General features: G+C 48.0%; 7 protein-coding genes across 7 annotated transcripts; 4 read left to right on the top strand and 3 right to left on the bottom strand.

The window, feature by feature from the left end:
- Nucleotides 1–2,399: 2,399 nt before the first annotated feature.
- On the top strand, nt 2,400–3,090 carry ATNIH1004_006210 (uncharacterized protein; the record flags this gene model as incomplete). The annotated part of the gene is made up of 3 exons (XM_033570846.1): nt 2,400–2,447; nt 2,503–2,901; nt 2,953–3,090. 3 exons carry the CDS (start codon nt 2,400–2,402, stop codon nt 3,088–3,090), a joined length of 585 nt encoding a protein of 194 aa, XP_033426878.1.
- A 350-nt stretch (nt 3,091–3,440) lies between these two features.
- ATNIH1004_006209 (uncharacterized protein) lies at nt 3,441–3,932 on the top strand (the record flags this gene model as incomplete). Its single annotated transcript, XM_033570845.1, has 1 exon — nt 3,441–3,932. One exon carries the CDS (start codon nt 3,441–3,443, stop codon nt 3,930–3,932), a length of 492 nt encoding a protein of 163 aa, XP_033426877.1.
- Nucleotides 3,933–4,274: 342 nt separating this feature from the next.
- On the top strand, nt 4,275–4,967 carry ATNIH1004_006208 (uncharacterized protein; the record flags this gene model as incomplete). The annotated part of the gene is made up of 1 exon (XM_033570844.1): nt 4,275–4,967. One exon carries the CDS (start codon nt 4,275–4,277, stop codon nt 4,965–4,967), a length of 693 nt encoding a protein of 230 aa, XP_033426876.1.
- Nucleotides 4,968–5,588: 621 nt separating this feature from the next.
- rpn8 (proteasome regulatory particle lid subunit RPN8) lies at nt 5,589–6,814 on the bottom strand (the record flags this gene model as incomplete). The annotated part of the gene is made up of 3 exons (XM_033570843.1): nt 5,589–6,200; nt 6,279–6,550; nt 6,631–6,814. 3 exons carry the CDS (start codon nt 6,812–6,814, stop codon nt 5,589–5,591), a joined length of 1,068 nt encoding a protein of 355 aa, XP_033426875.1.
- Nucleotides 6,815–7,615: 801 nt separating this feature from the next.
- adk1 (adenylate kinase ADK1) lies at nt 7,616–8,647 on the top strand (the record flags this gene model as incomplete). The annotated part of the gene is made up of 4 exons (XM_033570842.1): nt 7,616–7,775; nt 7,880–7,932; nt 8,014–8,168; nt 8,239–8,647. 4 exons carry the CDS (start codon nt 7,616–7,618, stop codon nt 8,645–8,647), a joined length of 777 nt encoding a protein of 258 aa, XP_033426874.1.
- A 428-nt stretch (nt 8,648–9,075) lies between these two features.
- ATNIH1004_006205 (Gfo/Idh/MocA family protein) lies at nt 9,076–10,459 on the bottom strand (the record flags this gene model as incomplete). Its single annotated transcript, XM_033570841.1, has 3 exons — nt 9,076–10,256; nt 10,325–10,345; nt 10,426–10,459. The coding sequence occupies 3 exons, from the start codon at nt 10,457–10,459 to the stop codon at nt 9,076–9,078; spliced, it is 1,236 nt and encodes a 411-aa protein (XP_033426873.1).
- Nucleotides 10,460–10,960: 501 nt separating this feature from the next.
- On the bottom strand, nt 10,961–13,214 carry ATNIH1004_006204 (putative mRNA cleavage factor complex component Pcf11; the record flags this gene model as incomplete). The annotated part of the gene is made up of 5 exons (XM_033570840.1): nt 10,961–11,008; nt 11,072–11,440; nt 11,492–11,687; nt 11,760–12,928; nt 13,047–13,214. 5 exons carry the CDS (start codon nt 13,212–13,214, stop codon nt 10,961–10,963), a joined length of 1,950 nt encoding a protein of 649 aa, XP_033426872.1.
- Between the last annotated feature and the right edge of the window lie 835 nt (nt 13,215–14,049).

Here is a 14,049-nt window from a genome sequence, read left to right as displayed (position 1 = left end):
CTCTGTAGATTATGGACAACGCAGTTGGATGGTATGCATAGCTGGGGTTGGATGGTGTGCATGAGTACTTACTGTGAAAGGAAAGAAACTCATTTGTCACCTGACACCTTTTCTATGATAGTCTCACGATAAGTCATTTGGTTAATGTAATTTTATATTATTATTTATATTCATCTTTCTTAATTACTTCCTACACCCTCGCCCACCTCTCCAGAGAGGGGTCATGATTGTTAGTGTTGTTTTATTCTTCTAGATAAGTAGTGACCCGTGGATGTAGCTACTTCCTACTTGGGCTACCTGTGTCCACTGGCACTCATATGTTTGGTAATAATACTCCATACTTTGCCAGGATTCTGATGGATTGAGGAGATCGCTCTAAATCGACCCGATCGATTGTAACACCATGAAGGATAGCCAATCTCACGGCGTCGGTGTCTATGGCAATACTCTGAGTAGACACCGCAGGGATATAGGCTGCGTATATGCATCCCACTGGATAGACAGGTAGGGGTTCATTCAGTTCCCCAACTCATGTAAAGAGGAGATTTCTTCGAGCTCTTTTATTTATTTTCTTACGTCGTAAAGGGCTGAGAGCAATTGTACAGAGTCCGCGCGGAAACCGCTTCATAAAGTAGAATTAGGTCGGGCTGCCCACAGAGAGAGAGATTTGAGATACTCCTACAGGTGCCAGTCGAGAGAGACTTCCTAGGCAGGTAGGCAAGCCCTTACACCGCCATAAGCAAGCGTAACCTACGGAAATTTATCGAGGACCACTTTGGGGCCTCGTTTCCATCCCCTCCCCTCAGCCAACCAACTGTCATTGCCGATAGACCCTCATCTAGTACGAAAGGTTCTCGACTGGGCGAGATCAGACCATCGAATCGAGTCTGGCGAAGCCAATTTAGGGCGGGATGGCTGGAACATTCATATTTCATAGGACCTCACTACTAGTTAAGATTACTGAGGGGGCGATTTTCTCGCTCCACATCTGACAAGATGAAACATGAGCTCGAGCTGTGGGGACGCCCCCGAGATTAATGATTAATGATTATCATGGCGATTGTGATTGTGATTGTGATTGTCGCAGTGACGGAATACGAACCGCCTTGGGTTTGCTGTCCATTCCAAGGTTGTCAGCTCGGGAACCAGTTCATGGTTGAATTTCGAGCGGAAGGAGCCTGTGGGTCAAGGTCGCCCACAAGCTAATACAGAGTAAGTACTAAGTGTACGACTATCCGAGGCAATTTAGCCAGCATCCATGTTATTGTGCCCATGTATCATGTACCTATACAAGTCACTTGTCAATGTATTACTGTGAATGAATAACAACGGTGCACTACTAAGGAATACTGCTGTTACTGTTAGTAGCCTTCCCGAGTCGAACAGGATCGATGGGCGTCACAAGTACTACTGCCCTAATACCAAGCCAACTCCGACACTGTTTCTTATTTGTTTGAAACTTCCCGTGTTGGAGCTGGTAGGTAGGCCCATGGTTCGTCTGGGGCAGAGAGTCTGGACTTCCGTCTCAGCTCGCCTCGCGTGAGAATCCCCACCTATTTAAGGACATCATCTAAAAAGTTAACAGTAAAGGGTACCGGTGATTACGTATTTAGCATGAGCATAACTATTTACCTGTTGGGTTGGTAGAGGATAGAGCCTAAAGAGAGTAAATAACGGCCAACACCTTTTTTAACAACGTGGTTTTTTGGGCCTGAAGAAGTACTCGAAATTGGGAACTATTGTTAACAACCTAGCATTCTCGCCTCAGTCGCTCAAGATTCCTTGAACTAAAAACAGCAGTTTCACCCCAGCAAATAACACTCTCCAACTCCAAGCAGGTTGACTTTCTTTGAATAAATATCTGTTTTGTCGCTCATTGTGGCCGATCCTAGGAACTCGGGTGCGAGTCACTTGAAATCATCCCAGAAAGATAGCGTCCTTTGGTATAGGCACTAACGAAAAGTAGACACCCAAAAGGTCTTGTGATAATATGCCTTACAATGATTTATTTCTATCTTCCATTAGTTCTTCAACTGGATTGGAACAGATCTTTCTTTTCTTCGTCTTATTCTTTTGTTTTACAACAACAATAGATGGGCTGATTGTCATCAGTCAAGGGCGCCGACAATGATAAAAAGAGAGAAAGGAAAGGAGAAAGGAAGAAAGAGGATAATAAATAAATAAAGAGCTACATGATCCAGATATAATCATACCACTAGAGGCTGTGAACTCAAGCATAAAACCCTTGCAGTCCCTCTTGCAAAAGTACAATTCAATCTTATTAACAATCTCATCGCTACTGACATATACTAAATCTTACGTATTTCTATTTTGCTAATCATTGATTTCAACATACTCATAGAATTGATTCAAGAAGAAACACCTATCAAAGTTACAATATGGACCATCAGAATACTCAGGCAAGACAAGGTGACCAGGCCAGGAGGGTAAGTACCTGATTTATTGCGTTTTGCACCCAAGATTCTGTCTGACGTCCTTTAGGAACCCCCAGTATCAACTGCTTGGAATCCGTTGTACCGTGGTTCCCAAAACCCCAGGGGATTCAAAAATCCAAAAAACCTTTGCTATCGGAACTCTGCCCTACAATTACTGTTACATTCTCCACTCTTGGCCAATTGGATGGCATATTATCGCGATAGCCCGGATCATAACTGCAACTCAAAAGACGCATGCTTTGTTTGTCTTTTCCACCATCTCTTTTTTACATTCCGGCGAGGAGAACAGTCGAAGGATGATCATGAAAAAGCATTAGAGCCAGTCTGGGAGAAAATGTTGATCGGATCATGGATTGATATTGATAGAAACCAGCAGCAGGATGTGCGTGAGTTTATCGAGAAGTTTTTCAGGCAGATATATAACGAGACCGACGAAGTGATGCATGTATCCTAGTGTCCTCTTTCTACCACACATTACCTCAGTCACTAACTCTAGACCAGTCACTCGGAGTTGCACAAGTTCCTGATGATTCAAACAAAGAAGCGCTTTGAGTGCCAGACATGTGGTAGGAACACAATGTCGTTGCAAACGGATCAGCAATTCATCCTAGTTGCCACGTTTCCCGATGGTTAAGAGCCCTGCCCCATCGAAAACGCATTCGAGGACAGCATTTCAACGTCAACTTTAGAAAACCAATGTGAGCAATGTAAATCCTCTGTTAACCACACTATATCTGAAGAAATAAGTGTTTTCCCAGAAATCCTACTCTTCTAGCTCAATAGATTCCTTACCAGCAATACAAAATCGCAGAGGCAGATAATCATTCAAGATGAGTTGACTATTCCTGCTTCCCTGAGGGAAGGACTGCCAGATCAAGGTGAACTTCGCTATGAACTGTATGCAGTCATGTTCCACGATGGTCGCAGAGTAAAGTAGGCCATTATATCGCTGCAGTCAAGGGACCAACTGGGGACTGGACGCTGATGGATGACGACGAAGTAACGTCTGCGTCTACATTAGACGAGATCATGGCAATGGGCGGAAGGCTGCCATTCTCCAAATCAGCTAATGTATTTGCGTACCGACGATTGCCCCTTACGAGTGAACTGACTACACCCGAGAAAGATCTGAACCAGATGCAAGTCACACCCCCGGTCGAAACTGCAATCCCCGTGAAAACGCCCCCTGTGGAAGATGTACTATCGGTTGCAAAGTCGTCAAAAGGCCCAGAGCCGATAGACCGTGACTATGTGTTCGCCCCTAGCGATCCGATCTCTACCGAGTCTCTTAGTGCAATTTCGGATGGAAGATTATATGCTCCGAAGTCGAGCATCGAAGCCAAACCGGAAGGCGTCACCAAGAAAGCACTGAGCAAGGCGCGTGCAAAGAAAACAATGGAAGAGAGTACACAAGATCCTAGCAGTGCTGGACTACGACGATCCACAAGGATACACAAGCAGGCAGCACGGAATTGATACAATTGATTTAACCACTTTGTTCATCGGAAAGTAAAGTAGTATATACACATACCCCAGAGTACAGAGTGCAACGATATTCGGGCGTTTTCTTAATTGGGTTGGGTTATCGTTAAATATAGTGTGTGTTTGGTTGTTTTGGTTCTTTCCCCGGTTTTATTATCATTGATGTGTGCGTAATGTATGAAGTCCTTACTGTACTCATCGTGCTATTTTCCGAATAAAGTAGGGTTGATGATATAATACTTCACGAGAACTAAGTAAAATCGAGAACGCCTCAAAGATTTCAATTGTACACACTCGTACTCGACCCCTAGCCTGTCTAGCACCCACTTGAATCACATGGAGAATCGAGACGACCATATAGCATTACCTTCCTTTCCATCCTTTATCGAGCGCTTGATCTCACAACTTTCGCAATATGCTGGCGCCACTGATGGCCAAACGCAGACATCCTCGGCCGGTCCTCTCCTGCCAGAATTGAAGCCACTAATGCTAACACTACATTGCTTCTTCCCCAACGAGCTACTTCTCGCTCTCGATATATTGGATCGAGGTCTAGTAAGACGGATCGCAACACAACTGCCGACTCAGGAAGATCTAGATCCGTCAACGGACCCACCAAACATCAGTACCTTTTTCGTCATCTCTGCCTCCACAGCTCCGCCAGCATCGACAAGAGCAGTAGAAACCAAGGGCTACGAAGTCCGGCTGCAGGCGTGGAATTGCACGTGTCCAGCGCTCACGATCGCCACCTTTCGCAACTCCCATTCTTCCCAGAGTGGTGATGGTGATGGGGGTGGCGCCGGCTATGATGTTGTGCTCGGAGAGGGCAGTCCCTCCTACTACCCTTTTGGTGGCGCGTTGACCTGGGAATCATCGACCAGGATGTCACCACCAGTCTGTAAACATCTCCTTGCGTGTTTATTGATGGTGCGCTGTCCTGGTGTTTTTGCAGCTGCTTCTAAAGCGGCTAGTTTAATCTCTGTCAGTGCAGAGGAACTGGCTGGTTGGTGTGCTGGCTGGCGCGGATGAATTGTATCATGTTCTTTTTCTTTTATTTATTTATTTTATTTCCCTCGCCTACGTTTGAACCAAGCTGTAGTTTGCATATGCACCGGGTTCTGAATATGAGAGACCTGTGCCGCCCAAACAGGATGTTCTTGCCTCGGAAGAGGGTGGTTTCCCAATAGGCGGGTGCTGAGCACTTGCAAAACATTCAGTGGCCTCTTGAGAGCACTGAGGGCTCAATTTAGACCCGGTGCTTGTTTAAGATGGGTGCACGGCATTGTCTCGGAATGCATGTGTCGAAGTTAATACAATGAATCTACGGTGAAAAGGAGGCTGATGAACAAATGGCTACAAGTCCGTCCGTTTCCCCTGCGCTATGGGCTTTTAATCAATCTGGGTTTGGAATCTTGGTGGCTTCAGAAATGCCGCTCACTCACTGGCAGGTGACTTATAAGACACCGGATGGAAAAGGACGGGAAAAAGACCGAAATCGATTAGATAGGACAAAAGATCATATTATCTCGAGGACAGGATGCTTGAAACTGTAAATATCCAACATAGTGGGAACAATTACTATAGTGTACATCTCACTGAGGAGATTTGAATTGCTCTAAAGGATCGTATCACATTGCCGCGAAGGGCCGTCTAGTCATTCCTTTGGTTCTTTTTCTTGGACTTGTCATGATTCTCCTTCTGCTCGCCGTTCACGGCGGCATTGGTCTTTTTGGCCACATCCTTTTCACTTTTGGCTGCATTGGCTTCCTGTTCCCGCTTCAGTTCATTTTCCTCCTGCTGTTGCCGGTTCTGGATCTTGTTATCGATCAAATCGTGGAATGCGGTAATGGCGCGGATCAAGCTGCTCAGGTAAATGGCCATCAATTGGTCGTTCGTCTTTATGCTCATTGCGCGCGCCAGTTCACTGTTATCCGTTGGCTGTTCTGATCCGCTGAGACGTTGTGTTGCTGACGGAGTTGACAGGTTGGGAAGGAGGTTGAAGACATCCTGGAGATTACCCAGGATGGCGTGGTTGACTGGTAGTTCGTGGTCTAGGACTTTCTGTAGATACTGTCCAATGTCTCGAAGACGCAGGTGCAGGCCCTGCAACGACTGCAGCTGTGACGTTATACGTGTCGAAAGAGTGCCCACAGCAACATCCCTGATATCGCGGAGGAGATGCTCAACACCGATTTCCTCCGCCTCTTCAGCTTCAATGACGGATGGGGTATGGACAAAGGTTCTGGAGGTGGTGGTGCCGTCCTGGGTAGATTATCACGTAAGTCCATAGGCCATAGGTGGCGACACAGCACAATAGCGATCCCACAGAGGACGACTCACATCCTTGATCTCATCCACAGCAAAATAGGCATCGGTAGGCACGCCGACTTCCTTGGGCTGGACATCGACGATCACTAGTAAGGGATTTGGGGTGTATCGTTTGAACAGTTCGTTGATTTCAAGATCAGAGGCGCGCAATTTTGGCCCCGAATGATACCACCCAATTAGCTTCTCCCGTGCGTTGATTTTCTTGAACATATCTCTCATCGACTCGACGAAATTATGATCTAAAAACCACACTGACGGGTCCTTCTCATCCTCCTCGAAGGGGACTGGAGGTAGATAATTTAGTGCAAAACTTTAGAAAAGCTTGAAAAGAGACGAATCAAGGCCGCCGGCTAGTAATACGCACCGGCAAAGCTGTTTGATACCCGAACATTTTGGCCTGTGTTCTCTCCTAGCAGTACGCCCACAACACGCTTCCGAGTTCCCTTGGCCGAGCGTCCATAATGATCTGCAACAGAGAGAAGAACCAAAGGCGCAACCGTGACGGTTCGCTGGACGAGGGTGAGGGTGTCCGCCGTGGTGGCAGGCATGGCGGGAACAGATGACAAAGGCCGAGACAGAGAGTGTGAGAGGGAAACGGAAGAGAAATGTAGAAATTGAGAGTGAGAGAAAGAGGCGATGACAAAGGGTAAAGTGAATAAACTAGGGAAAACCTGACTATAGCGGATGATGGTAGAAGGATGATGGCGAAGATGATGACGGAGGATGGCTTGCTTCTGCTTATAGAGCTCTCTTTTCTTGAGCCACAAGATCGTGGCTGATGACGCACTAGCCACTCTGCATTGTTGCCTGAGGCTTATACGTGGAACACGTGTCCTTGCATTCAGCGTCCCTAGTACAGAGTACAAAAAGTACGTACTGTACCAGCAAGTAAATTAAGTATGTACCAAGTACCTAGCGATAATACGGTACCTACTAAGTATCGCTTGTATCATATAGGAAAGGTTCTTCATGGATACTACCAAGAGGCCTAGGCAATAGGTACAGACTATATAGGCGCCTACGTACTAGAGATCTACCGCTAAGGCGAATTGAATATTCAACAAGAGACAATTTTGTCGTATCCAAGATCTAGCTATAGATTCGTACATGCATACAGACAGCCATACCTAAGCCATACTCTAGCTACCTAAGGACAACGGAGGACTGCGAACCTCGGAGACGCGGGTGCGATACTCCGCCCGGTCGACCTCTTTTCATGCAGATTCCGTCCCGTCTTCCATTTCCCCGTGATATCTCCCTCCCTCTCTTCCCACTCCTCTCAATTCCGCGTCTGCTTTAGCCTGGAGGGCTATTTCCATTTCTCTCTCCTACCCTAAATATCTATCGCAATGGCTCCCATCACGGAAGAGACTGTCGCCGGTCTGAAGGACACCATCCACAAGCTTGAGTCTCGGATCGAGGAATTGGAAGACCGTCTCAACAATGGAGGCAAGCCCAAGTCTATTGCGGAGCAGATGCGCATTATCTTGATGGGACCTCCTGGCGCAGGTATGGGCAGCGAGAATCCCAATGTGTTTTTCTATATTATGGCTCTCCAGCTATCTATGTATGTGATTCATTTGCTCGGTGTGCTAATCGATCGTCGAACCTAGGCAAGGGTACGCAGGCTCCTCGCCTCAAGGAGAAGTACTGCGTCTGTCACTTGGTATGTAATTTACCCCCTACAGGCTACGACACTAGCCCGTCGCAAACATCGAGAATTAACGATCATTTCGGACTGGAACAGGCTACTGGAGACATGTTGCGATCTCAGGTCGCTAAGAAGACTGAGCTGGGAAAAGAGGCCAAGAAGATCATGGACCAGGGCGGCCTGGTCAGTGATGAGATCATGGTCAATATGATTAAGAGCGAACTGGAAAACAACGCCGAGTGCAAGAATGGGTCCGCACATCGCTCCAATCCCTGTAACTTGCTCTATACCGGCCTAAACACTGACGATCTTGCGCCACAGTTTCATTCTTGATGGTTTCCCTCGTACTGTTGCTCAAGCCCAGCGCTTGGATGACATGTTGGATGCCCGTAGGCAGAAGCTTCAGCACGCCGTTGAGCTGCAGATTGACGATGCCCTATTGGTTGCGCGAATCACTGGACGTTTGGTCCACCCTGCCTCCGGACGGTCGTATCACAAGATCTTCAACCCCCCCAAGGCGGAAATGAAGGATGATATTACTGGCGAACCCCTTATCCAGCGTTCTGACGACAATGCCGATACGCTGAAGAAGCGCCTTGGCACGTACCATGTCCAAACCGCCCCCGTAGTCGAGTACTACAAGAAGACCGGTATCTGGCGGGGCATTGATGCCAGCCAGGAGCCCGGTCAGGTATGGAAGAGTCTTCTGGGTGTTTTCCAGAAGAACTAAACTTTGTACCAACCAACGATTTCATGTGGGATATTAAGCGGTGTATAACTATACACCATGGCCTCTAGGCCTCCGTTGGAGGAGGAACGAAACCGGTTCAACACTTTTGTGGTCCAACAGCGAGACCATCAGCTCGTTGATCTACGGTGGAAATTCTTTTTGAAATTTTTTGGCGGATGTCCTATACATAGGAGCCATCTGGCAGAAAACTGAGCGCTATGTATAGTAGTTAATTTTTTTAAGAATTCTATTAAAAAAAAAAAAATACATCTACGGTAGACAACTGGTTTGGTCCATTAACTGTCTAAATAATATCTCTTTCTTAAATGTCTGGCTCCCAACCGCCAATAAGACATCCTTTTAAATACAGCCGAACATATTGTGCCAATTCAAGACATATGTTTATCGCTGATTATAAATTGGCGTTCCTATAGCCGAGTAGGGTACACGGTGGATTCGATCTTTTCAGGATAAGCCAAACCACCTTGACGTCTGACCTCATCCATGACCTCCATGATAACGATGCTCTCCTCCAAGGGCATAGTGTCACTTTCAAGCTTGCAATCTCGCAAACACCGTGCCACCTCATCGGCTTCCCAGTACATGCCTCTCCCAGAGTCTGGGAAAGGACACTCCACCTCCTTGATCTCACCTTCGCCTTTCTTAGGGATCAGACGGTACCGTTCTGGCTGGAATGCGGCCCCATAGACCTGAATCTCACCCTTGGTGCCCTGGATGCGAACACAGGGACCGGAGGAGTTGTGCTCATCAGGGTCAGTCGAGACCCGTAGGTGAGTCATGGCCACGGCCTGCGATTGGCCTGGATGTTGGAGATTCGAGGGCGTGCTGGTCGGAAAAGTGAGGAGAATAGTGGTTGCCTCATCGGCACCAGTAAGGTGGTATGGGGTCATGTGGGCCGAGATAGCAGAGGGTGGTTTCCGCTGGGCTCGGGGTAGGGTGTGATACAGAGTCTGGAAGACCCAAGTCAAGGAGTAGATACCCACTGCAAGTGAACGAATTAGTCCTGCAGCCTGGACGAAAGCAAAGGGAAGAACGAGGAGGACGGGTGAGGACATACGATCCAGCAAGCAACCTCCTGCCAGGTCCATGTTGACCATGCGATGTTTCGTACCCCACTGCACTTCGACATCGTCGCCGAAACTGTTATCAGCCATGACACGCAGTACCTCTCCGATGGCCCCGTTCTGGATCAGCTCGCGAACCTGGACACTCAGCGGGAAGTACCGGGTCCAGACAGCTTCCATGAGGAACAGGCTCTTTTTCTGGGCCGTCTCACATAGAATCTTAGTTTGAGCTGCATTGACGGTGAAGGCCTTTTCACACAGGACATTCTTGCCTGCCTCGAGGGCCAGCATGGCGTTCTGGAAGTGGTGGGAGTGTGGCGTTGCCACGTACACCACGTCCACGTTACTATCCGCCACGAGTTCCTCATAAGAGCCGTAGGCCACGCAGGAGCCAGGAATGCCCGTATCAGAGATGAACTTTTCTGCGCGAGGCTTGGAAGACGACGATGCCACAGCCACCACGCTGTGAGAGATGTCCGAGGCGCCGCGGGTGTTGGGGTCTTTCAATAGGTCTCGTACGAAGACTTTTTAGGGAACGAATTAACCAGACTGAGATCGCTCGAACACCAGGATTTGGAATATACACACATACCATTAGCGATTCCGCCGGTGGCTACAGAGGTTTCCCACGGACGAAATTGTTAGTGTGACAAAATCCCATCAAATGGACGGTGGGCCATAATATCTTCTTACCCATAATGCCCCAGCGCACATTATATGGAGCCATGATGGGAGACGGCGTTGGTTGAGAAAGTAGGCGACGGGAAAGGAGACGAAGGAGAGGAGAAACAAAGGGTATGGAGCAAAGACTATTATAATAAATTGCTAGTTACTAGTAATCTCAAGAAGCAAATGGATGCGATACATGACTAAAGAGATGCGCAAAGCGGGGCACATCCCACTTAGAACGATGACATACAACAAATTCCATTACAACGGGGGATCTTTCAATCAATCAATCAATCAATAATAATGATGGCCGTCGGATGCGAGTGACACCCTATCAGACTAGATCGATCTCTATATACAAGACAGTAGCAATATAACGCCCAGGGACGAAGACGCGGTCCCAATGCTAAACAGTCGCCAGCAATAGAAGATGCATAATTCCCGGCTGGGAAGAACGACGATGACAACAACACCCAAAAGAGGGGGAAAAAAATAAAAAAAAAAAAAGAAAATGAGGGAGAGAATGAAAGAAGACTATGTTCTAAAGGGAGTTTTCTGTTCACATCTGCTCAACCTTGACGCGAACATTCTGACCTGGAGAGTCCGTCTGCCGAACAATACATATTAGCCAGCCGTTCTGTGCTGTTCTCGACTGCTTCAACGAACTCACCTCAACTTTGCGCTTACCCAGCACCGAATCTGGAGTTCCGGTGCGTCCTGAAGGGGTCCCCCGGCGCAATGGCGTGGGTCCGTCTTTGGTTACTTCCTCATAACAGCTGGCGTGATACACGCGGTTTCCAACCTTGACTGCGTCTTGCCATATCCAGTCTTGAACGTCCTCGGACCATGTCGACTCGAATTTTTCTTGGCAAATGGGACAGGGAGTATTTCGCAAGGTGGCATCATTTGGGGCTCGAATCCACGGCCTCGGAGGCCCTTTTTTAGCGGCGGTACTATCTACTTGAGCTGTGCCTTCACTAGCCGTACCCGGGTCAACAAGACCCTGGACATCGCCGGTCTCTCGGGATTTTATCCAATCCTGCTCGGTGTCAGTTCCACAACTAGTGGTGATCGGGATGTGCACACCTACCCGTTCATCAACATACCAACTGCGGTTCTGAGCCCGCTTAGCGGCATCGGCCATTCGCTGGTTGGTGCGGAAATGCCAGTCTAGATGGCGTGCCTTCTTTTCCTTTCCTTCTTCATTTGCTAAGAACCGGCGACCACATGTTCCACATCGATTCGATCTTGTTTCATAGAGGCTAGAAATCAAGGCATGCCGTGGTCTATTCGATGAGTCAGGCCAGCGAAACGGCAAGAAAGCCGAGGAGAGGGAGAGAGATAGCGTAGTCACCTACATCTTTATGGACGCTGTGTTCATCTGAACATTAAATTGAATGTCTGAGGCATGTAACGCTTGGGGGTTGGTTACTGGAGGAGCATATCGCGCTGGGCCAGGCACAATAAGTGGAAAGGCAGAGGGAACGCCTGATGGTGGAGCAACCGAAGGGGCTGGAGACGCAGAAACAGCAGGTAACAAGCCTCGAACTTTGAGAGCGGCGACGAGTGGGTTATCCGGAGCTGAAGTGCTAGCCGATTGGGGCGTATTGTTGTTTGTTGGGACTTGCGGCAAGATGCTGGTAGCTTGAGGTGGTGGGGTGGGTTGCTGACGCGCAGCGGTGGACTTGATCAACTCAGCAAGCGTTCCGGGGTTTAAAAGCTGCTGCAAAGGCTGTGATAGAGTTTGAGTAGGCGGGGTGGCCATGTTTGGGGTTGGAATATTTGGGATACTTGGGGGAATATTTGAAGAAACCGGTATAGCAGGCTTCGGCGCAAGCGCCGAAACCTGATCACGGACAAGTCGCAGCTGGTCTTGGGTTAGTTCTTGACGCTGCAAGATCCCCTGAAGGTCCAAAAGTGCCTTCAGACGCTGTTGTACAGATGGATCTAGAGGGTTGTTGGCAAAATCGCTTCGAGCTGCCGTTATTAATGATTCGATATCCTGGTTCAAGGCTGACAGGTCGACATTCGTGGGTTGTTGAGACTGGGGACTTGGAGTTGACCGCGTCATGGAGCCTACCGATTGATAGCCATGCCCGGAGCCGTTTCTCTGGTAGGGCATAGGTGGAGTTGAATTCGCAGAAGGCGGATATCGCATATTTTGGGGCGTTGAACTGCTTGTCCAGCCCGGAGGAGTCCCAACTCGGCCTCGGCTGAGAATCTCTTGTTGGCCTCTTGCCTGCTGCTGTTGAAGGGCAGCCGTTCTCGCCTTTATGAGCGCATTTTCGATACTGCGAGTGATCTCTGGAGGGAAGACAGGCCTTGTGTCCAACGACCCGGGGACGGGCTCCTTCCATGTTTTGAGCATCTCGTCCAGTTTTCTGCGTGTCTGGGAGTCGACCAAAGTATAGGCATTCATGAAAGTCTGATACATATTGCGACCGAGGAAAAGAGTATAGGGAGTCCCTACATTCTTAACAATTGAGTCGACTACATACAAGGCGGGCAACTTCTGAGCCGGCGGTGTCTACAGAACGCAGATTAGAAGCTGATCGTCCAGAAAAGGGCTACAGACGGCGATGCGTCTCGCAAAAGTACAACAGTAGTAAGCGCAGATAGGTTGGGGGGACAAGTGTGCCACCTACTGTTCGGATGTGATTCTCCAGCACTCGGGAGATAGCCATTGCATGCTCTGTGTTCTCTTTGGCGATGACTGTCAAATTGCTGATCTGGAACCTGTCATTTGTGGTTAAATCTTCCAAGGAATTTTTGTAGTCCTCGGCGACTTCGTCGGAGGCCAGCCCTGACGACATGTTGACTTGATACGCCCGTGGATAGGAGAAGAGAAAGGAGGCGAGATCAAGGGCAAACACAAAGCAATGGACAGTGGGGGGAGAGAGAGTGTGTATGTGTGCTAAGGAAGTAGATTGTTAACACTTGAGGGTATTCTTTTTCTTTTTTCTCTTCTTTTTTCTTTCGTTTCTGTTCTTCTGTTTCTTGTAGTAGTCTTTTTGTGTTTTTGTGTTTTCTTTTTTTTCCTCTCTTTTCTCTTTTTCTGATACTTATTTAACCCCTTTGTGTCCTTGTTTTTCCTTTTTTCCTTTCTCTCCAAAATGGATCGCTTATGGCTTCCTATCCCCCTTTCTTTTTTGCCTCCAAAAATGGGTCTCCTGAAGAGCAAGAGATGGAAAGGAAAGTCGTAACTTTTAAAATGCTTGCTAGCTATCTTTCGTCAGACCTTTGAGACAACAACACGGAGTCAGACGCCTAGTCCTCCCGCTTAAACCCGATAATGAAACCACGAACAGCCTCCAAATTCCCCAATAAGTAATCTAGTTCCTAAGATATCCCACGCCGATTGACCCTTCCAGTAGACAACAACCAGCAAATGGAACTCCCGAACAGTAGGCAGTGAGATGAGGGGGTTATCCGGGACAACACTCGTGGGAAAGAGCTCACGAATAAGAGTTAGAAAACGGGACAGCGAAGAAGGGTTAGAGGGGGAAAAGGGGACGGAAGAAAGCAGAAGTGATCACGGACAGAGTAAAACAAAGATAAGGGGAAAGGAAAGGAGAGAAACAAAGGAGAATGGAGTTCTAGTCAATGAAGAGAGGTAGATTAATTACTCAAAGGTCATGGTGGCTGAAA

The sequence above is a fragment of the Aspergillus tanneri genome (assembly GCF_003426965.1).
Source record: "Aspergillus tanneri strain NIH1004 chromosome Unknown AapTan_4_pilon_pilon_pilon, whole genome shotgun sequence".
NCBI classification, from domain to species: domain Eukaryota; kingdom Fungi; phylum Ascomycota; class Eurotiomycetes; order Eurotiales; family Aspergillaceae; genus Aspergillus; species Aspergillus tanneri.
This window is presented reverse-complemented; position numbering and strand designations above follow the sequence as displayed.